The 27214-nt window shown below is 42.4% G+C and overlaps 2 protein-coding genes across 3 annotated transcripts in view; both read left to right on the top strand.

Annotated features, from left to right (window-relative positions):
- LOC131237701 (uncharacterized) overlaps window positions 1-27214 on the top strand; it is a 91168-nt gene that overhangs the window by 11716 nt on the left and 52238 nt on the right. The window contains exon 1 of one of the 2 annotated variants that reach the window (XM_058235620.1): window positions 22612-22616. The exons of the other annotated variant lie outside the window; for it this stretch is intronic. The gene's annotated coding sequence lies outside the window, so the exon portion shown is untranslated. Of the gene's footprint in view, window positions 1-22611; window positions 22617-27214 lie in introns of those variants that run through there. 2 annotated transcript variants of the gene reach the window in all.
- On the top strand, window positions 4093-18816 carry LOC131237691 (organic cation/carnitine transporter 4-like). Its single transcript, XM_058235600.1, has 2 exons — window positions 4093-4893; window positions 17466-18816. The coding sequence occupies exons 1-2, from the start codon at window positions 4260-4262 to the stop codon at window positions 18620-18622; spliced, it is 1791 nt and encodes a 596-aa protein (XP_058091583.1). The 5' UTR covers window positions 4093-4259; the 3' UTR covers window positions 18623-18816.

Genomic DNA, 27214 nt, shown 5'->3' with positions numbered 1-27214 from the left:
GACAGTCTCCAATAGAGACTGCTAAGGGCCGTCCCTAATCCAGCCTATTTTCTCCTCACTTCCAGCACTAGTAAAAGACGGCCATCAGCCGTCTATAATTGAGACAGTTAATGACAGTCTCAGATTACCTGTATGAGACGGTCCTTGACAGTCTTAAACAGAGACAGCTAAGAACCGTCCCTAATACAGACGCTCTTTGACAGTCCCATATTACAGGAAAAGACGGCCAGCGACCGTCTCTAATTGAGACGGTCCTTGACAGTCTCAAATTATAAGAGACGGTCAATAACCGTCTCTAATAGGGACGGTCTTTGACCGTCTCAAATTTCACCATATAAGATGGTCAAGGACCGTCTCTTATTCCCGACGGTCAATGGCCGTCTTTTATTTGCAGATAACGACGGTTTTTGACCGTCTTAAATGATTTTTCAACGTTCAAATTTTTAGGACAAAAATAAGAACGGTCAAGGGCTGTCTAAAAATTTAGAGACGGTTTACAGCCGTCTCTAAAGCGTCTTTAAACCAAGCAATTTTAGAGACGGTCCAGAACCATCTCTAAATCCATCATTTTTTCCCATTTTTCACGTAGTGAAAGTTACTTATCTTACAAGTTTTATTTGCTATAGATTTTCGACATATTATTTTTCTACTTACTTTCTCTAAGCCACTGCTCATGTCAAAGGATACTACCTCTCATGATCCTTATCAAAGGAGGCCCCGTATGATGGATTGTTTCCATCAAATGTGGGGCACACACTATAAACATACCACGTCAAAATGTAGGCCCCACATGATGGATGACCCCATATTAATGTGCACCCACATAATGGATAGTCCACATTAAAAGTTGGGCCTAATGATAAATAGCCACATCTAAAGTGGGCTAGTATAATGGACAACCCACTTCAAATGTGAGGCCTATATGAAATACTGTCCACATCAAAGGTGGGCCCCGCATGATGGGCAATGGACATTGAAGCGGGGCCTCAAGTGATGGATGGCCCACATCATGAAGGGCCCCAAATGGACAATCCATATTAAAGGTTGGCCCTTAATGACGGATGGTTTACATCCAAGGCGAGTCCGGCATAATAGACGACTCACATTGAAGGTAGGGCCGATATAATGGACAATCCACATTGAAAGTGGAGCCAACATGATGGACGGTCGACATCAAAGGTAGGCTTCACAAAGTGGATGACCCACATCAATGTGGGCACCACATGATGGATGGTCCATATCAAAAGTTGGCTCTAATGTTTAATGACCCACATCCAAGCCAGGCCCCACATGATGGACAGTTCATAGGATGAGCAATGAATATTGAAGGTGAACCCCACATGATGGAAAATAATATTGGTGGTGGGCCCCATGTGATGGATGGCTAACATCAAAGGTGGAGCTTACATAATGGACGATGCACATTTTAGGTTGGCCCTAATGATGAATGGCACACATCCAAGGTGGGCCCTACATGATTGATGGCCCACATCAAAGATGGGGTCTACACAATAAACGGTCCTCCCAACATGATGGACACTGAATATGAGGGTGGACCAAACAAAGTAAGGGGATAAATACTTATGTGATGTTGGTAACAAAACATGATTTTATATTTTTTTAGCTGATAAATTAATTGTTTACAAAACAAGCTTAATTCCTAAGTAGAAACCAAGATAAGTTAATTATCTAAAGTAACTTACAATCCCAATATCAACTTATTCAGTGTCAGTTGAAATCCTACGGTTTTCAAGGAAAATTGCCCAATATTGACTTGAGAGGATGGACTCCCATATGAATGCAAGTAACTGTTTGAGCCCCTCCATCGACAATGAAAGTCTTGGGAGCTCTCGTACTCTACACTCCTCCCTTACAAAGGTTCTAAAGTTGGGTCTTGTCGGAGGCCCCTTACAGTATCATCTTCAACATCTGCAAGCAGTTACAGAGCATGCTATGTAGGACTGTCAACAACAACAGGAGAGATGAAGGCAGGACTGCTGCATTGCCAATTAAGAGAGGTATTTCTCACGACCTTAACCTCAGACATCATGCATGCTTCCTAGATATAAATTGAAGGAAAGATGGAAATGGAAATTGCTTGTGGAATTACTAGTTCTAGTTATTTTTCTCTCTACTGTTGTAAAATGATGCCAATTGCAGTTAAAGCTTTAGTGATTCTTGTGATATAGACTCATCTTTGATTCATCATTTATTGTACTCCCTACGAACTGTCTCCTCTGATAGTACAAATTGTTGTGTTGATCACCTTCTATTTCCCAAATAATGTAGATGATGTTTCTAATTTTAATGGTCATTAATGACTTACGAGACAACATTATCTGTTGAACTAAGCACAAGTGTTATATCAAGTGGTGCATATCTTCTATGCATAGAGAGTAGGATTATGGAGTTCTTCGGTAAATCATGTATTGTTGTGTGTTGGGTGTCGTATTTCAATTATTGAGGTGTTCCATTCATTCAAACATGTATAAAGTGGTTGCTCGTGCTGTCGAGCAGAGTACCTTAGACTTTTACATGCAACAAAATATTTTTTCATCCTGCAATTCACATGTAGCCATTCCATTGTTGGGGCAATGATCCCTATTTCTGTCCATAAGCAATTGTTGCAAACGACTACGAATTTTGAACATTTTCTAAACAACGAAAAGGATAAAATGTAATTATTGTACTTCTCGTTGCACTTTTGATTTCTTCTCTCATGGAATTTTCTAATCTAAACAGGCCTTACATTATTATCTTATGAACTATCCATTCAAATATTGAAATTCTTCTGAATATACAGCCGTTGTGAATCATGGTTATTTTATTTTCTCAATTTTATTTCGTATATATTTTTTCATTTTTCAGTGTACGTAAATAGTGATAAATCAACAATAACAACTTATTATTATGGTTTTGATGAGTACATGAGAGAGTATGCCTCCAACATAAATTGCAGGTGGCAAAACTTAATGGGAATTGCATGAGTAAAATCTGTGGGTCCCACTGTTTATATGTGCTTGATCCATATCATTTATCTATCTTACTAGCTCATGTTAAAGGCATGAGTCAAAAGATAAGGCAGATTATAAGCTCAAGTTAACCAAACTGGTGGGAGAGATATGAAATCCACCTTTGAAAGCAAATACCTTTTGGAGCCGATAGTGATGTTTGCTTGTGGTCCTTATGCATGATGAAGGGAAAAAACAAATATCAATCTCTCTCAAAAAGTTTTCGAAAAGAAGTATTCAATTCCCTCTTTCCGTTAGTGTGGTCCACATTGCACTGTTTCTTCTTTTTTTTTTCTTCTTCTTCTTTTATTTTTCCTTATTTTTGTTGCACGCGCACACACACACCACCACACACTCACACCATGGTAGGATTTCACCACCTATGGATGCCCAAACCCTTGACCGGGTGTTGAAACTCCTGAAAGTCTACCACCACATCAAGAGTAAGGATCCAACCACACTGCACTTTGGATCTAAGTGACTTGTTTTGTTTATTAACAAAAAAATAAATAAAATTTTAACATCTTTACTTAAGAATTTATGTGTACCAAAATTTAGATTTGTTACGGGAAATGATTTAAAAATTAGAATGGACAAACATATACATTTTGGTGGGGCCCACGGATTTTGGCTTGGAAGCACGGTTCGGGATGTTGAGTTTCGTGGTGAAACTCTCCTCCTTTTCAAACATGTGTTGAAGAAAATGATTATTTATCTTCTTCTAATTTCTGATGATTATGATTAATGTTCCAAGGACTATCTGAACCGTGGAGACCGCTATCGCCAAATCACAATCCCAAGATCAAATCTAACCTATGATCCACATACTCTTGCTTGTGGAAATAACACCATTGGATGTTTTTCATGTGAACCGTCCAATAAGTGTCCACTAATCCAATAATCAGATGATTAATACGATCAATTTTCTTCATGTTACATGTATAATAGGTACAATAATTTGGACGGTTCAATTTGATTACGTGTATGCCACATGTGCAATTTCTAAGCGCGTGTGCATCAACTATCACACTCTTCCAGAGTATCAAAGTTTTTCTACGTTTAACAGGGAAGCGACGACTCAGCCTCCCCCGTCGTTACAATTTCCACCCCCAAACATTTCCCTCAAGCTCTCCTAATCCATCGGATAATCACACGTGCACCAATAAGCACTCGCGTGCCAGATCCGACCTTCAATCGGGCCTTTTCGCTCTTCAGGTGGGCCACTACGTACAACAACAGACGGGTAAAATGAACTATTTCAACCATCCATTTACTCCGAGCATCGCCCACAAAAGGAGAGCGACGACACGACTTTACATTCCTGTTGATCAGACTAGTATGGCCCACCTGACACGTGGACTTGGGCTCTACACTCGTGTGGGATTAGTTGTCAGAAAGGAAAAACCTCCGTCTCTTTATAAAAAAGGCCCTTTGACGTATATCCCTCCCACCTCCGAAAGGGATCAGGGAAAGATGATGGCGGTGGCGTCAGATTCCGGCGGCTCGGATCTCTCGTCGGTCCTCCTCCCGATTAAATCGGAAGGCGAGGAGAAGATCGGGATCGACGAGATGCTACAGAGATTCTGCGGGGAGTTCGGGCCGTGGCAACTGAGGCACTTCGTTCTCACCAGCTTGGCTTGGGCGCTTGAGGCTTTTCATACGATGGTCATGATCTTCGCCGATCGCGAGCCGGCTTGGAGATGTACGGCTCCGGGTGGTCTGCCAGGTTGTGGTGGGGCGACGGTCTGCGATTTGGTGCCGGGCACGTGGGAGTGGATAGGTGGGCCAGGCGTCTCGACGGTGGCGGAGTGGGGGCTCGTGTGCGGAGAGAAGTATAAGGTCGGCTTGGCTCAGTCGGCTTTCTTCGCCGGATGCATGGTTGGTGAGTCCTCTAACTTGCACCGAGGGTACATCGTATATGGAATCCAAACCGTTGATCTGATGGTCCAGGACCGGAAATCTAAAAGATCCAACCCTTGGATTGAGAACCTACTAATCGTCCACCAAGGGTTGGGATCTTTGATTGCGTGAAATTCCAGTGCATCCCATAGTAGGTGAGACCCATCAGATCAAAGGCTTGGATCACTGAACCAACGGTCCAAAATGCATTGAATCTTGCTAGTTAGAATGCTGACGTTTGCTGATGCGCGGGATCATGTTAGAAAGGGCAGCGGGTTAGGTGTTACCCTTACCCTGGGACCCACCTTGATGATGTGTTGGATATCCACTCCGTCCATCCGTTTTCCCATACCATTTTAGTACGTGCTCTGAACAATTAAGCAGATATAAATCTCAGGTGGACCTGGATGAGGTGGAAATACAAAGATCAGCTTGATCTAAAACTATTGTGGTCTAAAAAAGCTTTAAATTGTCATTCACTACGTTTTGCAGTCCACTTGAGATTTGGATTTGTTTAATTTTCGGAGTAACGTCGTAAAATTATCTGGAAAAACAGATGGGCGGTGTGGATATGCGACACGTTCATTAAGGTAGGCCCCACACGGTAAGAGTAACACCCACTAAGGTGTTACCCGGGTAACACCTAACCCGCTCCCGTTAGAAAGGGATGCGCCGGAAATCTAGAAGATTCGGCCATGTCTGGCGCGCAACCACGCCTTCTCTTTCTCTGCCCCACCCTATCGGACCGTACTCTACTGTTTGTGGCTGGGGAACGGATTGGCTACTCCCCCGCCACCAGCCAATGGCTGGTGTTCAGTGCTCTGTGGGCCCCACCATGATGTATTTGTTTCATCCATGCCGTCCATCTATTTTTATAGATCATTTTATGTTATGAAAACAAAAATTAGGTATATCCAATTCTCAAGTGGACCACATTACAGGAAACAGTGTTGAATGAACGTCGACCATTAAAAACTTTTTGGGGGCCATAAAAGTTTTGGATCAAGCTGATCTTTGTTTTTTCCCTTCATCTTGGTCTGTATGACCTAATCAACAGATTTGATGTCAAATAAACAGTACAGTGGGCCTTAGGAGGATTTTAATGGTGGATATCCAATCACCATTGTTTTCCTGTGGTGTGGTCAACTTGTGATTTATATCCCTCTCATTTTTGGTATCAAGCACTAAAATAATCTGTAAAATTGGATGAACGGAATGGATGAAATACATACATCATGGTGGAGCCCACAGAGCACCGACCATCAGCCACCGGGCTGGTGGCAGGGGGAGTGGCTAATCCGTTTCTGGCGGTAAGCCTTTTCCTCCCAACCGACGCGGATTGCCATCCGATAGAATGCTCCTGCCCCAGGAAGCTTGGTGGGGCTCACTGTGATGTTTATCAGAAATCTACACCGTCCATCCAATTTTCCATCATGCTAAGAAATACACCAAAAATAAGGCAATCCAAAACTCAAAGAAACAGTGGGGTTTGAACACCCATTGTTGAAACATTCGTGCATGACCTTATGAACGGCATGCGTGGCATATAAATATTACGGTGAATCCCAACAAGGTTTATGAGGTAGCCATTTTTATCCACTTTTTTACGGTCATGCAGCCCACCTGAGTATGGATTTGCTTATTTTTTTGACATATGTCCTAACATAATCTGTGGAGGACGCGGATTTCGGCTTTCGCAGGAACTTCCTGCGCAAGAATGCTATGTGGGGCCCACCGAGATATTTTGGAGAAATACACTCCGTTCATCCGTTTTTATAGCTCATTTTAGGACACGTGATCAAAAATGAGTTAGATCCACAACTCAATTGAGTCACACAGGAGGGCAAATTGAGGAAAGAAATTTGTACCGTTGAAACCTTCCTGGGCTCCATTCTGATGTCTATGGGCCATCCAAACCGTTTATAAGGTCACTCTCAATAGGATAAAGTGAAAGAACCGAAAAAATATCCTGATACAAAACTTTCATGTCCATAAGAATGTTTCAGCGGTGCTCACCGAATCCCCATTGTTTCCTCTCTTGTGGCTCACTTGAGTTTTGGATCCACCTAATTTTTGGTCACGTGTCCTAAAATGATCTACTAAAACGGATGAACGGATTGTATTTCTCCAAAATATCTCGGTGGGCCCCACATAGCATTCTTGCGCAGGAAGTTCCTGCGAAAGGCTTTCGCAGGAAATCCGCGTCCATCTGTGGATGGACAGAGTGGATTTTTATGACAAACATTGCTGTAGACTCCACATAGCTTCACAGAAAATTCCAACAACAGGCAATCCGCGTCCCTCACTCTTCCTAGGTGCGGAGCGGATTAGATGTTATCTGTAAAGCCTCAGGGGGTGCTACTCTAACCGTGTGAGGCCCACACTGATGTATTTTTTCATATATCCACACCGTCTATATGTTTTTCCATCTGATTTTAGTGTGCGATCCAAGCCTTAAGAAGATCCAAATCTCGGGTGGACCAAACTACTTACCATTAAAAGCTTTTTGTGGGCCACAAGTATTTTGGACCAAGCTGATCTTTATATTTTCCCTTCATCTAGATCTTCTTAACATTATCAACAGGTTGGATTGCAAATAAACATTATAAAAACCTTAAGATACGTCCTTTCGAATTTTTAATGATGAGGCACTCAATCACTAGTGTTTCCTTTAGTGTGGTCCACCTAAGATTTGGATATACATAACTTTTGAGACTCCGTCCTAAAATGGGATGGAGAAATGGATGGATAACGTGGATATTAAAAAACAAAAAAAACAAAAAAAAAAAAAACAATTAGTATCCGATGCACTTTGTGGTTGGCCACAGTCATAGTGACTACTAAGACATCGTCATACGGGTTATAGAATGCCCAGGTGTCTTCTTCTATGAAGGTTAAGCTGCACGAACTTAGCATATGCTCTTTCACGGTCCTGCTGGTGAGGTATACGTTTTGCTCTGTATCGTTATTGTTTGCATTTCGAGTGTGTGTTCTACGTGCTCTGTTTGAGTCCTCACTACTGGCCGGTCCACCGAATATGGTACATATCTCACACGTTGCCTTGTTGTGGTTCTAGTCATTGTGTTGCTTGTCCTACTTGTCTAGTCAGTCTTCCTTTCTCTTGTCGAAAACTATCACAGGTGCCTCTTCTAGATGAGGGACTCAATCTCTTCCTTAAAGTTAAAATACTTTGCAGTGTTATGACCGTGGTCTTGGTGGAAATGACAGTATTTCTACTTATTCCTTTTCTCGGCATTGGCCTTCATTCTGCTTGGCCACTTCAGGTTTCTTTTGTCGCGTATCTCCATGAGCACTTGTTTGGGCGTGGCATTCAAAAAAGTATACGAGTGGAGTCCACTCTCTGACCATCGACTTGTACATTGACCTCTGCTCTGGTCATCCTCTTTTTTCTTTTTGTTGTTAACAGTGGACAACTCCCCTTCTTCCTTTCACTTCTTACCCTTAACCGAGCTACTTATGCCCTGAGTAACCTTCCGCAAACTAAAGAGCTCCTTTACGTTTGAATACCTTTAAGCTCAGTTAAAGAGGTCGGCTAGAGTGGTAGGGGGTTCTTGCTAATTGAGAAGAGGAACTTTCCTTGTTTGAGGTCATCTATCATATCCGCGAGAGTTATCTTGTCGGAGTAATCGTCGACCTGTATTGCTTCCACTTTTAAATTAATAATATAATCCCTTAATAGCTCATCCTCCCTTTGTGTGATTGTGAGGAAATGAGTTGAGAGCTTTCTTCTCTTTCCCATTGATGAATTGTGTGATGAAAGCCTCGCTGAGTTAGGTGAAAGAGCTGATAGATTTTGGCTTCTGTTGTCTATACCATTTTCGTGCTACTCTCGATAAGGTTAAGGAGAACGCTTTACACATTATGTGCCCCGAGGCACCGTGGAGCTCCATCCAGGATCTGAAGGACTTGAGGTATTCGGTCGGATCCCTAGATCCAGGGTAATGGGTGATCTAGGGCATCCAAAACCTAGACAGGAGCTGAGATCTTATAATTTCGTTAATGAAAAGAGGCTCGACTTCTTCTAGCACGGCTTCGACAGAGGCCGAGGCTTTGGCTCGGCACACCTGCCGAATATCATCGAGCTGATCTTGGATTTCTTTGAGCTCTGCCTCCCACGGGACCTCACTTTTTGCCACAACTTCAAGGGCCTTCCCACACTTCCTTTTTTCTAGGGTATGTCGCAAGTCAAACTCAGCGAGCATGGTCGTTCCGACAATATGTGTGGGAACCTGCCCGTGTCGTATTAGTCGGTCCTTCATCTCGTGTGGATCATGAGATACCCGTGGAGGTTGGATTGCTCGGTTGTTGCCCCCACTTCCTCGCCTTGATTGGGGAATGGCTACTATCTCTCTAATATCCGCATTATCCGATCCACGTTGCTAGCCAAGGCCTCAACTTGATTTTTTAAGGAGACGATCCGCCCCCCTGTTACGGGATCTTTGCACGGCCACTGTTGGAGGGGATCAGTGTGGTGATCTAAATGTGGGGCTTGAGGATCTTCAAGCTGTTCTTCCGACACAGGGATCGGTTCAGTAATGGCGGCTAAAGCCCTTTTTTCCCTTTAGCCACCGTAAGGTAAAGGGGGAAAGAGGGCGAGTAAATTTGATACAATAGGAACTTCTGAACGGCTTTGCTATCGTTCCCACAAATGGTGCCAAAACTGTACTGATGCTTGAATTTGGTCAATCATGCCCCACTTCCTAGGAGCCGTTAGGTACCTACAAGTTAATGGAGAACAAAGAGATACTAGGGGTACCAGTTGTGGCCAGGGATCATCCGATGCCTAAGTCAGGTGTATGGACTTACAGTAGGTTTAATAAAATCAGGATAATTGTGTGTATCTTTCTCTTGAATAAGGAGATGTATTTATAAGGGGGGCGGATAGCATGCGTATCCGAGAGACTCCACGAAATACACTGGAGGGACCTGTAGTGGAGTTAGAATATGCTCTTAAATATTTCTCTGATTACGCCTCAATTTACATGATCTTCAGCCGAGGCCTCGTTGGGCAGTCCCACCATATACGATTTGCAGGATTTTTCTCTACATGTTTTTATTCCGAGGTCGAGGTCGATATCCAAGTTCAAGGTCAGTATCGAGGTCGAGGTCGATATTAAATGTCGAGGTTGGTAGGTCTGTTGATGAGTTTGGTTTAATTGTTTCAGCTCAGTCATTGAGTTTCCTTGCTCAGCTCATCTTCTCTAGCTATTTTCAGATATTTTGTTCCGATGGTCGCTTTGCCATGCATCTCATACACCAGGTCAATTCAATTTTACCTATAACAAAAGTAAACCGTAATAAAACATGACCTATCATCGAAACTCAACCTCCAAAGAATAAAAAAGAATTGCAAAGATTCCTTGGGCAAGTTAATTATCTCCGCCATTTCATTTATAATTCATTGGAAAAAACTAATGTATTTTCTCCTTTAATTAAGTTGAAAACAGGCGAAGTATTTAAGTGGGAAGAATATCATCAGGCAACTCTCAAAAAAATAAAAGAATATTTGACAAAGCCACCAGTGTTAATTCCTCCATAGGAAAAAAAAAAAAAAAAAAAGATCTCTTATACTATACATATCAGCTGTCAAGGAATCAATTGGCACTTTGTTAGCACAAGAAAATGATGTTATTACCATAAATCGAATTATGAGCCAGCAATGATTGAAATAAACTTTTAAAAGATTTTTCTCTATACGACCTTGACAAAGATTGATGAAGAGTCTTCTACTTAGAGTTTGAATACTACCAAGAAATTTATAAAACATGGTAGGCGATTTTCGATCTCCTTAGGGCTGAAAAATTTATCAAACTATCACCAAGGCAGAGAATACCTTCGGCAGAGGAACATGTGGCCAAAGCCTGCAAAAAGAATGAAGCGACATAAGCATTGTTCGCAGGTTAAACGAATGAGGGTACTACCATGTGGCCAAGCAATAAATGCTCAACGAAAGGTTTTACGTTTCTCTCCATCCTTTGCCGTATAGAGAGAAATGTGGGGGGTAGTGTTCAGACAAGATTTGGTGGCACCAAATTAATGGTATAGATGTAGTCACGTGGCAGTCATAATATCTTCATAACGTGCGCCAAATTTATGGAGGATGGCTCATTAATGATCAAGTCTTCGAAGAGTTGTAGTGCTTAGGCAATATTTGAATAAGGATGAGTACCCGTTAGGGCTATATTAGCATCGAGTCACATTCGATAACCTATTGTAAGAATAAAGATGCACTTAACAATGGTAATGTACGATCGGGTAAAGGCAACCGCCACTTTACAGTAGCTTGTAATCTTGCCATTACCCTTTCTTCACTCATCAGTGACTTACTCGATTAAGCACTCTGATGCTCTCAGCCGGGACAATTATCATATTTTAGTGGTAAGTTTCACTTTTCTATCTTCATTTTCGATTTCCGTTCGACCAAACAATTGTTGCATCTTCAAAAGTCATTGGTTTTTAAGATAAAAAGAATTCATTGGAGGAAGAGCCTCAATATCTGCAAATCACTTGATAAGTACACTTTACAATTGACAGAATAGAAAGTTGTTTTCCTGATCAATTAATTACATATCACTCTATCTCGACGCCATGGGTCAGTAACATTCAGATTGAATTGAGAATTGAACCACAGATCGATTATGACACACCCACAAATTACACATGTACCAGATGGCCAAATTACATCCCAATAAAGTTGCCCATGATAGGCAACCTTCTTCCTCTTTGTACGTTAAGCTGCATGCTCTCCTTCTATTTTTTTATTTTTTTTTTCTCGTCTTTTCTTGCCAATGTATTTCCCGCGTTTTTCTTTATTCCTCTCTCTGTCTCTCTCTCTCTCTCTCTCTCTCTCTCTCTCCACGTGAATTTACAATAAATTAAGAAGTTGTGATCATACATTCACGATAGTTTGTGTAAGCATGAGTAGACAAAATATCAGTTGCTGCATTGACTTCCATGTGGATCTAGTGGTCCAACTACTTGTGATAATGTTATCAAACTACTTAGAGCCTCTTGAAGATCTTGAAATTCCCATCGGTTGTCAGATGCACTGGCCCAAATTCAGGCTGTGGGTGGCCCACATTCCTTTAGAACCGGAAAAACCAAAATATGATAGAGACAACTCTCTACAGGACACGTGATAGGGTTATCTATCAACAGGCCAGCATGTATTGTTCGCAAATTGAATATAAAAGTCATGAAACGTTAGCATCGGTTACTATTTTTTTTTTTATCCATAGTTTATTCCAATGCATATTTGACCGTTAACTGCTTTTGTTTCCCCCTTTCAAATTAATGGCCACACATCGTATGGATACGATTGTCTGATAATTGTAATTTTTTTGGATATAAACCATCCAAACTAGGCCATGCGTAAACCTGCCACGTGTGCTGTGGAGGGATGGCTCTGCCAAATTTCCGTTGTTCCCGCTCCATTGTCTTTTTTATAATGGGCACGGATTAGGTGTTACCCTTACCGTAGGGCCCACCTTGATCATATGTTGTATATCCACTCCGTCCATCAGTTTTTACTGCTCATTTTATGCTACGTTTCCAAAAATTAAGTATATCAAAATCTCATGTGGACCACACCATAGGAACAGTGATGATTAAACGCTCACCATCAAAACTTTCCAACGCCTACTGTAAGCAGATCTGTAATGTTTTATTCTCATCCCACCATCCAGGATCGGATGAAGTGAAAATAAATATATTAGCTTGATTAAGAAAAATCTTTTAATAGTCATTCACCAATTTTTCCACCGGTGTGTTCCACTGTATATTTGGATTTGCTTAAGTTTTGGGATAACATCCTTAAATGCACTGCAAAAAAAGGATTGGCTGCACGGATATGTAACAAATTCATCAAGTGTAGGGGTGTACATCAAGTCAAATCGAGTAGAGCTGGCCTCAGCTCGACTCGGCTCGGCCACTAACTGACCTCAACTCGAACTCAGCTCGGCTCGGTCCTTGAGCCTGACTGGCGAGCTCGGCTCAATTCAATTAGCAGCTCAGGCCAGTTTGAGCCGAGTTCACCATTGCAGCATTTTCAGAAACACCTAGATTGCACTTTCAAAATCTCACTGTATTTGAGACAGCAGCAATGGATTTATAGGTATTTTATCAAACACCTTCTAAGCAACATAGAAGTTAAGAAAAAAAGGGTGTTGGTTTCGTGTACATACTTCCTTGCCACCGACCACACTTCTTTGAGTCATTTCATCAAACACTTGGTGAGTAACACTAATATCAAAGTAACTGTGTCATTGAACTGGTTCAATCCCAGTCGATTCGAGCTGGGTTCGATCCGAGTTGAGTCGAGTCGAGCTGGGGCCAGCTCAAACTCATTTTCAAGCTAAAAAAAATCAGCTTGACTAGGCTCAAACTCGGCTTTGAACCGAGTTGAATCAAGCTTTTTCGAGTTGAGTCAAGCGAGCTAACCATGCTAGCTCGATTTGTGTACACCTATTTAAGTGTACCCCCACGGCAATTTTAAAAAAATAAATAAATAAATTCGGAAACTTCAGTCCTGTAACAAATCTCATTTTTAACAATGTATCCGCCTAAGAGTTTTGAGGCTTTGTTCTTGGAATGCTATTACTATTAGGAGCTCTCGTCAAAAATAAAAATGTTTTAAAATATTTATTCTAAATTAATAAATATATTTAAAATGTAAATATATATTCATGTACGAAATTCTTTAAATATTGATCACAATAATATCACAACAATTAGATAATTTTAAAAATCTCATGATAATATTGTTTAATGTATTTTTGGCAATATCATAGTAAGATTTTCAAAATATTGGCAATATTTCCAAAATCTCCTTTTTATTCCGTGGCCCACCCAGTCTGTGGATTCTTCCTCTTTCCCTTTCCCCTTTTTTTTCCCGACCACCGAAGTGCTATGGGTTTCTCCCCGGCCCAGGTAAAGCGTTTGTTCTTTCTCTTTTCTTTTCTCTTCTTTTTCCTGCCTAGGTTGTGAGGCTACATGCAGGAAATAAAGAATCTCTTATCCCATATATATATATATATATATATATATATATATATATATATATATATTATATATATATATATATATATATATATATATATATATATATGTGTGTGTGTGTGGGGGGGGGGGGGGGGGGAGGTTAAATGCAGTTGAGGTCGAGCTGTGTGGGCCCCACCGTGATGCGTTGATGGGTCACCTTTAAATTATAGGATATCCCAAAAATCAGCCGTATAAGGAACTCAAGTGGGCCATACCATCTAAAATCATGTGAAGACATGCCTAAAACATTTAAAATCACATGGTGGGGCCCACCTGAAATTTGGATGCATCCGAAACTTGGTTTCATCCCTCATCCAGGTGGGACACACATAATGGATGGGCTGGATTTGTGAGCCACATCTCAGTAGACCCAACAAATGATTATGAATGTTTTAATGGAAGGTAACCCCTCTCAACTTTTGCATGTGGTGTGGCCCACACAAGTCATGGATTGATTTTATTTTTAAGCCCCACGCCCGCCATGGAATGCTGCATCTGACTGATGGGGTATATGGTCGACACGCATCACAATGGAGCCCAGACAGCTCGACCTCATGGGAACTTCCCATGACGTGGAGCTGCGTGGGCTCCATCATGATGTATGTCTAACATTATCGGTGCATTTGATGGGTCCCTTTAAATTATAGGATATCCAAAAAATCAGTAGTACATGGAACTTAGGTGGGCCATACCTCTAAACTCATGTGAAGACATGCCTAAAACATATAAAAGCACTTTGTGGGGCCCACCTGAAATTTGGATGTGTCTGAAACTTGGTCTGACCCCTCATCCAAGTGGGACACACATAATGGATGGGCTGGATTTGTGAACCACATCCCAGTGGGACCAAAAAATAGTTATGAATATTTTAATGGAGGGTAACCCCTCTCAACTTTTGTATGTGGTGTGGCTGACATAAGTCACAGATTGACTTGATTTTTAATCCCTACACCCACTATGAAATGGTGCATCTGACTGCACCATGGTGTGGCCCACACAGCTCGACCTCATGGGGAGTTCCCATGAGCTTGACCGTATGAAAACTTTTCCCATATATATATATATATATATATATATATATATATATATATATATATATATATATATATTATATAAAGATGCTCGCCTTCTTATGTAAGCACCCGTGGACACATTTGTACACGTGTTATTATGGGCACAGGAACTGAACGGTTCACGTGATGCGGCACCCATTGAAACCTCACGTGATGCGCCGAAAAAATTGGAATGGCTGCGCGCGGATATGAAAAAAATATTAGCTTGATTAAGAAAAAGCTTTTAATAGCCATTCACCAATTTTAAAAACCCTAGTAAACTGTTTCCCGGTGCAGCTAATCCGTTCCCTACTTCCCTGCCACCAGCCCCGTGGCTGATGCTCGGTGATCGTGGGTCCAGTATGATGTATGTGTTTCATCCATTTTTACAAATCATTTTAGGGGGTGACACCAAAATTGAGAGGTATATAAATCCCAAGTGGACCACACCACAGGAAAACAATAGTAATTGTAGATTCATCATTAAAATAGGCCCACTGTACTGTTTATTTGACATCGATTAGGTCATAAATAGCCAGATTAAGGGAAAAAACAAAGATAAGCTTGATCAAAAACTTTTATGGCCCCAAGAAGTTTTTAATGTTCAATTTTCATTCAACATTGTTTCCTATAATGTGGTCCACTTGATATTGGATGTACCTATTTTTTGGTCTCATACTATAAAATGATCTATAAAAATAGATGGACGGCATGGATGAAACACATACATCATGGTGGGCCCACATAGCACCAACGACCAGCCATTGGCCGGTGGCAAGGGAGTAGCCAATCTGTTTCCTTATAATTACCCTTTTTATGTGTTAGCTTTTCCGAGATGATGCAATACATATCCATTCAACTACATTCCACCTAGGGCTGAAAGTTCGGCGAGTTCAACCCAACAGACCCGTGACCGACCCGACATTGGATTGGGCTCGGGCAGGATGTATCGAGTCTGATCTTGGACTTGGGCTATACAAACACCAGCCCGATAAAACTTGGGTTGGGCTCGGGTTGAGGTCTTGGGTTGCCCAACCCAATCCGAACCCAATCAATATATAAGTTATTAATTAATTATAATTGAGTGTGGATCGTTTGTGTTAAAGGCATAGGAAATTCTAGTGTTGTTTGGTCTCATTGGTCCACATCATTTTTGATGACTCAAGCTAATAAGATATACTGGATTTTTCTCTCCTAAATAGATTGCGTACTACACAAAACGACTTTGAAAGAAATAATTGTCTTATGTTTTAGCTTGTTTGTTTAGAAAAATAAAATAAAATGAAGCTCTTTACTATAAATAACTACATATATAATTAATAAAATTATAGATACAAAAAATAAGATGTGTATTGAAATACGATAGACTAATGTAGTAATGAAAATATTATCATGTATCCAACTTGCCAATTGGACTGAGCCCACTTCGGTTGGGCTTGGGTTGAGAATTCCCAACCTGAGGTTGGGTTGGGTTGAATTAGGGTTGAAGGACGTGGAACCTTGGGTTGGACTAGGGTTGAGCACCAAACCGACCAAACCCAAACCCGCCCGACTATCAGCTCTAATTCCACCTAAAACCATATAAGATCTTGACCTCTATCGGTGTGATCTACTTCTGATTTCCAGTTGCCAGTACTCACGGACGCGGATTTCCTGCGAAAGCCTTTTGCAGGCTCGTACCGTGGGAACCCAGGTGGGGGCCACTGTGATGATTCTGAGAAATCCTCTCCGTCCATCCGTGTTTTGAGTTTATTTTAGGGCACGAGGACAAAAATGATCTGTACCTAATTCTCAAGTGTGCCGAAAATGTGAGAATTGAATTTCAACGGTTGAAATATTCATGGCCACAGAAGTTTTGAATCATTCTAATATTTGTTTTTTCAGTTCATCCCAGTATGAATGTATGAACGATGTTATTAACGGTATGGATGGCATGTAAACATCACTGTAGAACCAGGGAGGTTTCAACAGTATGAATTTCCCTGACCACGTTTTCTTAAGTACGGCCCACTTGAGTCGTGGATCCTGCTCAATTTTACTCTCATAGCCACAATGAGCTCAAAAAACCGATGGACAGGGTGGATTTCATACGAATATCACGGTTGGCCCCACCTGGTTCCCAGCGCACGAACTTCGCAGGAAATCCGCGTCCAATACTCACTGTCAACAGATGATCATAACCAACCAATCCAAAGCCTACAAACCGTTGATCAAACAAAATGCAGGCAACATCCTCTCTAACACCCAAAATTTCTTCTATCGAATGATTAGAACCATCCGATCAGTGATGGGCAATCTAAAGAGTGTTCCACCATGTTGACGGCCATATATATCCATAATCGGGTCCTCATCTGCTACAAACCATGTATGCATGAAATGTCCATGCAATGCTTATAGGAAAAATCATATAATTAAAAATAATTTATTTTTCTTCCTGTAACAGGTGCCGGCGTGTTTGGTCACCTTTCCGATTCCTTTCTTGGACGTAAAGGGTCTCTAACCATCGTCTGTGTCATGAACCTCATTTTCGGTTGCCTAACCGCAATCGCACCAACCTACTGGATCTACACACTCCTCCGCTTCCTCACCGGCTTCAGCACTGGTGCCGTTGGCCTATGTTCATTTGTCCTAGCCACCGAGCCCGTGGGTCCCACCAAGCGAGGATTAGCTGGGATGTCCACATTCTACTTCTTCTCAGGTGGGATAGCAATACTATCAGCAATGGCTTACATCTTCCAGTCATGGCGGCACCTCTACATCATCTCATCCATCCCATCCCTTCTCTACCTTGTTACAGTCATCCCATTCATCCCCGACTCACCGCGATGGTACCTCGTCCGTGGAAACATTGATAAAGCCATGAATGTAATGCAAGACATCGCCAAGTGCAATGGGAAGCGCCTCCCTGATGGAGTATCACTGACATTGGACGACGCTAGTTCACAAAAATGTGATGACCCAACAACTGAAACAGCTATCTTAGGTAGCTCTCTAATCGACGTCGCCCGATTACCTCTCACTCGAGTGCGCCTAATCCTAATTGTTATCATCAATTTCCTAACTTCAGTAGTATACTATGGCCTGAGCTTAAACGTCGTCAACCTCGGAACGAACATCTACATCAACGTCGCCCTTAATGCAGTAGCTGAAATGCCAGCATTCGCACTAACAGCGTGGCTGCTGGACATTTTTGGGCGGAAGCCATTAGCCATTGGAACAATGTGGTTTAGTGGAGTTTTTTGCATTGTGGGAAGCTTGATTAAGAATGTGGGTGTTTGGAAGCATGTAAGAATGATCTGTAGCATTCTGGGGATATTCGGGATGGCCGGAACTTATAATTTGCTGTTTATTTACGCGGCGGAGCTATTCCCAACAGTGGTAAGGAATGCTGCATTGGGGTGTGCAACGCAGGGGGCACAAATGGGTGCGATACTAGCGCCGTTGGTGGTGGTTTTGGGAGGAGGACTACCGCTCGCGATGTTTGGGGTGTGTGGGCTCGCCGGGGGTTTGCTCGCATTCTACCTGCCAGAGACACTGAATCGGCCCTTATATGATACGATGGCTGGAATGGAAGGTGGTGAGAGTGCAAGGGAAGCATGAAAAAAATGGAGCTTTTGAGTATTTTCTGAGCACACATCTTATGTTGTTTCAGACTGGCCCACCTGATGGATAGACTCTATATTGTCCAGAATTTTTTTTTTTTGGGTCACAGCATGTTCCCAGTTACCACATGGTGAATGGCCCGGATCTTGTACATGAGTGCTATGAAGTATTAATAAATCCTCTTTCTTCCATCTCCTTGACATTTCTCATTTTCAAGCATCAGCAATTCCAGCATGAACATGAGCATAAACATGCTTACTCTCTTCTCCTCTTAGTGCTTTTAAATGCTATCCAGCACCGATGGCTTTGAGCTGCGTTTGGATGCCCAAGTGAATCGAACTGCATTCTGTTTTGTGATTGAGAATACCATACATGCACTGCATCTTATCCAAGTATTCTTGTGATGGGCTCGATCTTGGCGTTGCCATGGTAGCATTTCTCAGCAACTGATCACTACATTGAAAGGCCAAAACTTCCCAATCAAACCTTTCGAATGGGATTCTGGTGATGTGGCCATACAATGGGTGGGGCCCATCAGATAAACGGTTTAGAAGTCTCCACATGTTCATCAGTTCTATAGGATCATCGATCTCCACGAAGATGTTCGATCGCATAACCCCACAAGCATCCCTCTCTCCACGCGCAGCTGCCAACTTGCCAATTTCTCTGCGACATCTGAATTGCCCAGAAAGTAGGTCCCACCATAGTGAATTGCCCATGGGATTTGGATTCGGTAGTGACCCCTACCGGGTGCGGATTGGGTACTTCCCTCGCCCGTCCCGTGCTTGGGGCAGGCTAGGGGTCTTGAGGGCCACCGTGATGTATGGATTTTATCCACACCGTCCATGCATTTTTCCAATGTCATTTTAGGATATGGCCCAAATATGAGGCAGTTTAGGGTTTAAGATTTAGGGTTATCCAAGGCTCAAGTGATTCGCCAAATGAAATTAAATGCTTACGGTTAAAAACTTAGCGAAGGCCGCAAAAGTTTTGGATCAAGCTGATATTTTAATTTTCCCTTGGTGCAGGTCTCTAGGACCTTCTTAACAGGTTGCATGAAAAATAAACATCATGGCGGGCCGTAGGAAGGTTTCAACTGTAAGTGTCATTAGCACCGCTGCTTCCTGTGGTGTGGCCCATTTGAACTTTGAATATGTTTTATCTTTGAGCCCATGAGAGAAAATGAGATGGAAAAATGCATTGGTTATCCGACGTAAAATATATGATTTTGGGGTAAACGAGCTACTTTAGCCAACCAACCCGCTACGCCCGGTAGCCCCCAATTGCGAAAAACCCCTTGATTGACGGTCGTTTCCCTGTTTTAATTTCGTTTTTACTATAAATAGTAAGTTTTAGTTTGATTGTAACTCTTCATCCGTTGGGCTTTAGGAGTTGCGCCCAACGTGAAAAGAGCTTAGAATAATTAGGGGAACGGTTTGGTGAAGCCAAATAGGACACTTACTATTTTTGGCCGAAAACCTTGCGACTAGTAAACATCACGATCGTCTATAAATAGTAAGTTTACTATTTATAATAAGTCGCGAATTCTAGGAGTTTTAGTTGTAGTTTGATTCTGATTTCTTTCTCATTGCTTGGTACCCCTATTTAAAGGGTTGTGAACTTGTTTTTATTCATTCATTAATCAAATTCGAATTTATTAGAATTTATTTCTATTTTCTGCTTTCTTTCCTCGTGGATTCGAGAAGCCTCTATGAGGAGTCCAGAGAAGTTCCGTGGATTCGGAATAGTTATCCTCTTGAGGAAGACGGTGCTCGACCTCACGTCCTCCCCTCGTCAGTTTGGTATCAAAGCGAGGTTTCTCCTCAGATTGATGGCTTCTAACGACAGGTCGAGTAACAATCCCATGGGCGGTGCTCCAGAGAATTTACCTTTAACGCCGGCAGCTTTTGAAGTAGGGCAACGAGAGAATCAGCAAGCCATGCAAGGGCTGCAGGCTTCCATTGACGGTATAATGGATCTCTTGGTGGAAAACCTAAGGCAACTCCGTGTTCCTGATGGTAATCTTCCACCACCAATTGCTGAAACTCGTAATTGCCCTGATCGTAGGATAGTACCGACAGTGCATCTAAGGGTCATTCCTAAGGAAGGGGGCTCCAGTGAAGAGAAAATCGACGACATCATCTTCCAACACCCCAGACATGGCGGCGATCGAGTAGATCGAACAGATCGAGAATTCAAGATGCAGGTTGATATTCCTAGCTTCAATGACCAACTACACATTGATGATTTTCTCGATTGATTTTCTGAAGTTGAGTGATTTTTCAACTATATGGACATCCCTGAAGTAAAGAAGGTCAAGCTTGTGGTCTACAAGTTGAAAGGAGGAGCTTCAGGTTGGTGGGAACAACTGCAACTCGTGCGAACCAGTCAGACAAAAGCACCAATCCGTACCTGACAGCGGATGAAGCAGCTACTACGTGTTCGATTCCTCCCTAGCGATTACGATTAGGTATTATTCCAACAATACCAAAATTGTCGACAGGGTAGTCGGTTGGTGAGAGAATACGCAGAAGAATTTTACCGCCTGGTGGCGTGTAACGATTTGGTCGTGACTGAATTGCAGCAAGTCGTCCAATTCAACGGTGGATTGCGTTTGGCTACCCAAGACCGGGTCCAAATGCAGTCCGTCTGAACGATGAATGATGTGATCAAGTTGGCTACTCGGGCAGAAGTGCAACTTGAACGTCCTAACACACAGACCTATCCTACTGCAAGGATCCCTGTGGTAGGTCCGCCCTAGGGAACTGCACAGCCCAAGGGGAAGGAGCCCGTAGGAGCACGCACTTAAACTCCTACATTTGAGAACCGAGATCTGGGAAGTGGGCAAGCTAGACCCTAAAGGGGCGTATCAACTACTGATGGTCCAAGTAGAATCCTGAACCCCTATGCTCAGTCAAGGCCCAATAACTGCTATCGTTGTGACCAACTGGGCTACCTATCAAATACTTGTCCCCAGCGAAAAGTGGCAAACCTCGCCATCAATGATGGTAGTGCTAATAATGCTTATGAAGATCCAGATATTGAAGAACAGGAGCAAACCACCGAGGACGAAGCAGATAATTTAGGTTGGGTTCAGCAAGATCACGGCGAATCGCTCGTCGTGAGGCGACTATTAGATGCGCCAAGAAAAGAAGTGCATCCACAGCGGCATAACATCTTCCGCACTAGATGTACGATGAATCGAAAGGTTTGTGACGTAATCATTGACAGTGGGAGTAGCGAGAACATCATCTCCAAGGTCATTGTAGAAAATTTGCAATTGACAACGGCGTTTCATCCGTCTCCATCGACAATCGGTTGGATCAAGAAGGTCAGTGAAAATAAAGGTAACCGAACGGTGCACCATATCCTTTTCAATTGGCAAACATTATAAGGATGAAGTAGTATGCGATGGGTCGACATGGAAGCATGTCACATACTCCTCGGAATCGTGATGCCACTCAAAAAGGGCGAGATAACATATATATCTTCGTCAAGGATGGCTGGAAGACCATATTGGTCCCTATGCATCCAGATGGACCACCTGAAATTTCTAAAGTGGATGGCCGTTTTCTCTTAACCATACAAGACTTCGTGGAAGAATCCAAAGAAACAAACAGGCTTATGTATTAATTGTAAAAGGGGAAGAACACGAGCCTACCATCATCTCTGAAAGACTAAGGCCCTTGTTACATAAATTCAAAAAAATCTGGCCTAATGACCTTCCCGATGGGTTACCCCTCATGCGAGATATCCAACACTATATTGACTTTGTCCCCGAGTTCAGTTTACCCAATCGTCCCCATTATCGAATGAGTCCGAATGAGTGCGAGATTCTGCAGGGACAAGTAGAGGAGTTGATCCGTAAGGGTCTTATTCGGGAGAGCATGAGTCCATGTGCTGTACCAGCTCTATTAACTCCAAAGAAAGATGGGAGTTGGCGCATGTGTGTTGACAGCCGAGCCATCAACAAAATCACCATAAAATACAGGTTTCCTATACCACGGTTGGACGATATGCTGGACATGCTAGAGGGTGCAAAAATATTCTCTAAATTGGACCTAAGGAGCGGCTACCATCAGATTCGAATACGGTCGGGTGATGAGTGGAAAACAGCCTTTAAAACCAAGGAAGGATTATACGAATGGATGGTCATGCCCTTCGGGCTTTCGAATGCGCCTAGCACATTTATGAGATTGATGAACCAAGTTCTGAAACCTTTCATTGGGCGGTTCGTTGTGGTTTACTTCGATGATATTTTGATATACAGTCAAGACGAAACCACCCATATGGAACACCTCAAGAAGGTCCTTCAAGTGCTCACTAAAAATAAACTGTATCTCAATTTAAAAAAGTGCAGCTTCATGACTGATAGCCTATTGTTTCTGGGTTTTGTTGTCACATCCACGGGCATTCGGGTGGATGAGGAAAAGGTGAAGGCAATCAGAGAATGGCCGGTTCCTACAAATATTCACGAAGTGCGAAGTTTTCATGGACTGGCGACTATCATCGGTTCGTGAAAAATTTCAGTACCATTGTGTCACCAATCACAGATTGCATGAAGAAAGGGCAGTTTCAGTGGACTGACGAAGCCGACAGGAGCTTTGCCGAAATCAAGTGCAGACTATCCACGACCCCAGTTCTTGTACTTCCCAACTTCGACAAACTGTTTGAAGTCGAATGTGATGCTTCATATGTCGGAATTGGGGGAGTTTTGTCTCAAGAAGGTAGGCTGCTAGCCTTCTACAGTGAGAAACTTAGCGATGCACGTAAGAAGTGGTTTACGTATGAGATCGAATTGTACGTGGTGGTCCAGGCACTGCGTTGATTCAAAGGGAATTCATACTTTATACGGACCATCAAGCTCTCAAATTCATTAATAGTCAAGCTAATATTAACTGTGTGCATGCTAGATGGATCTCATTTTTGCAGGAATTCACGTTCGTACTAAAATATAAGTCAGGGCAATATAACAAAGTAGCTAATGCACTGAGTCACCATGCAACTTTGTTAGTCACTATGAGCAATGAGGTTGTCGGGTTCGAGCACCTTAAAGACATATATGCCGATGATGACGACTTCAAAGACGCATGGGTTAAATGCCAAGAAGGTCACCCCGGCGACTTACATATGCAAGACAAGTTCCTTTTCAAGGGAAATCGACTGTGCATCCCAAACAGTTCGCTAAGGGAACAAATAATCTAAGAGCTACATGGAAGTGGCCTCAGGGGACACCTTGGGAGAGACAAGACACGAACACTTGTGGAAGAACGGTATTACTGGCCGCAATTGGTACGTGATGTGGGAAAGGCAGTCCAACATTGTTCTATTTGTCAGACTTCTAAGGGACAATCTCATAATACGGGCCTTTACACTCCGTTACCCGTGCCTGACGGCCCTTGGGAGGATTTATATATGGATTTCGTGCTTGGTCTCTCACAAACACAACACGACATGAATTCGGTGTTCGGGGTAGTAGATCGTTTCTCCAAGATGGCGCACTTTATTCCATGCAAGAAGCCTCTCGATGCAATACACGTGGCGAATCTATTTTTCAGAAAAATTGTGCGGCTACACGGGGTTCCCAAGACTATTACTTCTGACCGTGACACGAAGTTCATAAGCCACTTTTGGCGGACTTTTTGGACTCGATTTGATACATGACTTCAGTTCAGCAACGCCTACCACCCACAGACTGACGGTCAAACTGAGGTTGTAAATCGCACGTTGGGAAACCTCCTTCGATGTATTTCAGGAGAAAAACTGAAGCAGTGAGATTTGGCCTTGTCTCAAGCGGAGTTTGCATTCAATAACATGGTGAACCGCTCGACAGGAAAATCCCCATTCCAGGTTATTTATGGACGAGTACCTCGCCACACACTAGACTTAGTCCCTCTGCCCAAGCTCCCAGGTATGAGCATTGCAGCAGAACATATGGCTGACAAAATCATAGGCATTCATGCGGAGGTACAAACCAAGCTACATGCCTCGAACGAAAAGTACAAGGAGCAAGCGGACAAGCATCGGCGACAAAAAGTGTTCGAGGTGGGCGACCAAGTAATGGTCCATCTGCGCAAAGAACGATTTCCGACCGGAACGTACAACAAGTTGAAGAATAAAAAAATTGGACTGGTACCAATCATCCGAAAGATCAATGACAACGCTTATGTTGTTGATCTTCCAGATGACATGGCAATCTCACGGACTTTTAACGTCGCGGACTTGTTCGAGTATCATGAACCAGCGCATGATGAGAACTCGAGGACGAGTTCTTTTGAAGTGGAGGGGACTGATGTAGAGCGGGTCGCGGACAGTTTCATGGCCAAGATGGATCGAGGAAGGCCTGGAGGCAGAAATGATCCGGACCATCGGACCTTAGATCGGGCGTATCTCGCAATCCAAAATTAACGGAAAATATATGATTTTGGGGTGAACGAGCTACTTTAGGGCCCGGAATTGCGAAAAACCCCTTGATTGCGGTCGTTTCCTGTTTTAATTTCGTTTTTACTATAAATAGTAAGTTTTAGTTTGATTGAACTCTTCATCCGTTGGGCTTTAGGAGTTGCGCCCAACGTGAAAAGAGCTTAGAATAATTAGGGAACGGTTTGGTGAAGCCAAATAGGACACTTACTATTTTTGGCCGAAAACCTTGCGACTAGTAAACATCACGATCGTCTATAAATAGTAAGTTTACTATTTATAGTAAGTCACGGATTCTAGGAGTTTGAGTTGTAGTTTGATTATGATTTCTTTCCCATTGCTTGATACCCTTATTTAAAGGGTTGTAAACTCGTTTTTAATAATTCATCAATCAATTTCGAATTTATTAGAATTTATTTCTATTTTCTGCTTTCTTTCCTCGTGGATTCGAGAAGTCTCTGTGAGGAGTCCAGAGAAGTTTTGTGGATTCGGAATAGTTATCCTCTTGAGGAAGACGGTGCTCGACCTCACGTCCTCCCTGCTGCTTCCTGTGGTGTGGCCCATTTGAACTTTGAATATGTCTTATCTTTGAGCCCATGAGAGAAAATGAGATGGAAAAATGCATAGACGGTGTGGATAAAATCCATGCATCATGGCTAAGTATGAAAAAAATTAGGTTGACCTGTGTTTAGTTGGGCTACATAAAAGGAAACATTTGCAAGAAAGATGTCCACCCTTATTACTACATGGCTTATTAGATAACACACCAATATTTAGGCATGGGGCCTAGGAATCAGGCCCATCCATAATTCAAGTGGGCCACACAAAGGAAAACGGTTTGGATGGTGAGCCTTGCCATGTATATTGTTTCCAAACGTGTCACCCACTTGAATCATCGATGGGGCTAATTTTGAGACCATGGACCTAACCTGGTGTGACCCACCAAGTGGTTTGGTAGATTTTACATCAACACCAATGGAGAGCCCACCCAAATCGCTGACCCATTTCTAAAAATTCATGTGAAATAATTCTTCTCCCTCGTGTGTGTGTGTGTGTGTGCGCGCACGCGCGTGACATAACTCTCCTCGAGAGGCCTATCATTTATATTCTACGGAGCCCACCACAATATGTAGGTGAGATTCACTTTGGCCTTAAATGTGTAATCCTATGTTAGGCTCATGACCAAAAGACCAGGCCCGTGATTAAGGTGGACCACACCAAGGGAAATAATTGAGAGAGAGACGTCTACCATTGATATTTACAAGGTCCCCTGTGATGATTATATAGAATCCACTCCCACCATTAAATACCATACCAAAACTTAGGCATGAGGCCCAAAGATCAGCCCCATCCGTTATTTAGGTGGGACATGAAATTACGTGGATTACATACCACAATATGTGGAAGCTTAGTGGAGCTAAATCTTAGAGGGGGTGACTAAGACCATTTAAAAATTTATTTTCTAATTAATTAGCTTACCAATTATGAATAATTAAGGCATAAGGGTCCAATTCTCATAAACCAATATTAATATAAATAATTGAGCAACTAGTCTATATGTTAGAGATAGTGATCTTGTGTGTGCTTACAAGTTAACTACCTAACATACGATCCAATTTAAGTATTAATATAATTTGACTAATCAAACACATAAGCATGAATAGAATTGCAAATAATTAATAATCGCAAACACAAGAATGTATAGAGGTTCGGCCAATTGCCTACTTCACTCCTGGCAAACGCACTCTCGTCGAGTGTACTAGATTTCACTATCTTAGGAGTTTTCAATAGGTTCACCCTTAACCTTTACAAATATACACTCCTGCTGGAGGCTCCTACAGAAACTTACACATGTACACCCTTATCGGAAGCCTACACAAGGACATAAAACATGTACACTCCCTTCGAAGGCTTACACAAGGACCAAAGACACTGCACTTCATTCGGAGGCCTACACAAAGACTTACACATATACTTACCCATTTTAGTGGCGATACAGTCTTACACAAGAACCTATGTGAGTTTGGGTCACAAACTTTATACTCGAACATACACAAGGAAAGATTATGTAAACTTTTACAATTGATAACCTTACTTGTCGGATTGTGCTCCTTTGATGTGCCTTCTTAAGATGCTTCTTCAATCCTCTCCCATGCTTGAATCATCTTC

This window comes from Magnolia sinica, chromosome 1, assembly GCF_029962835.1.
Source record: "Magnolia sinica isolate HGM2019 chromosome 1, MsV1, whole genome shotgun sequence".
Taxonomy (NCBI): domain Eukaryota; kingdom Viridiplantae; phylum Streptophyta; class Magnoliopsida; order Magnoliales; family Magnoliaceae; genus Magnolia; species Magnolia sinica.
The sequence above is the reverse complement of the archived record's forward strand: the minus strand, read 5'-3'. Positions and strand labels throughout refer to the sequence as shown.

Excerpts from the sequence above, each read along its gene's own strand:
- LOC131237691 (XM_058235600.1), top strand. The coding sequence starts at position 4,260 with ATGAACTATTTCAACCATCCATTTACTCCGAGCATCGCCCACAAAAGG. Across the intron at positions 4,894-17,465 it reads CTTCGCCGGATGCATGGTTG|GTGCCGGCGTGTTTGGTCAC; the intron begins GTGAGTCCTCTA and ends TTCCTGTAACAG.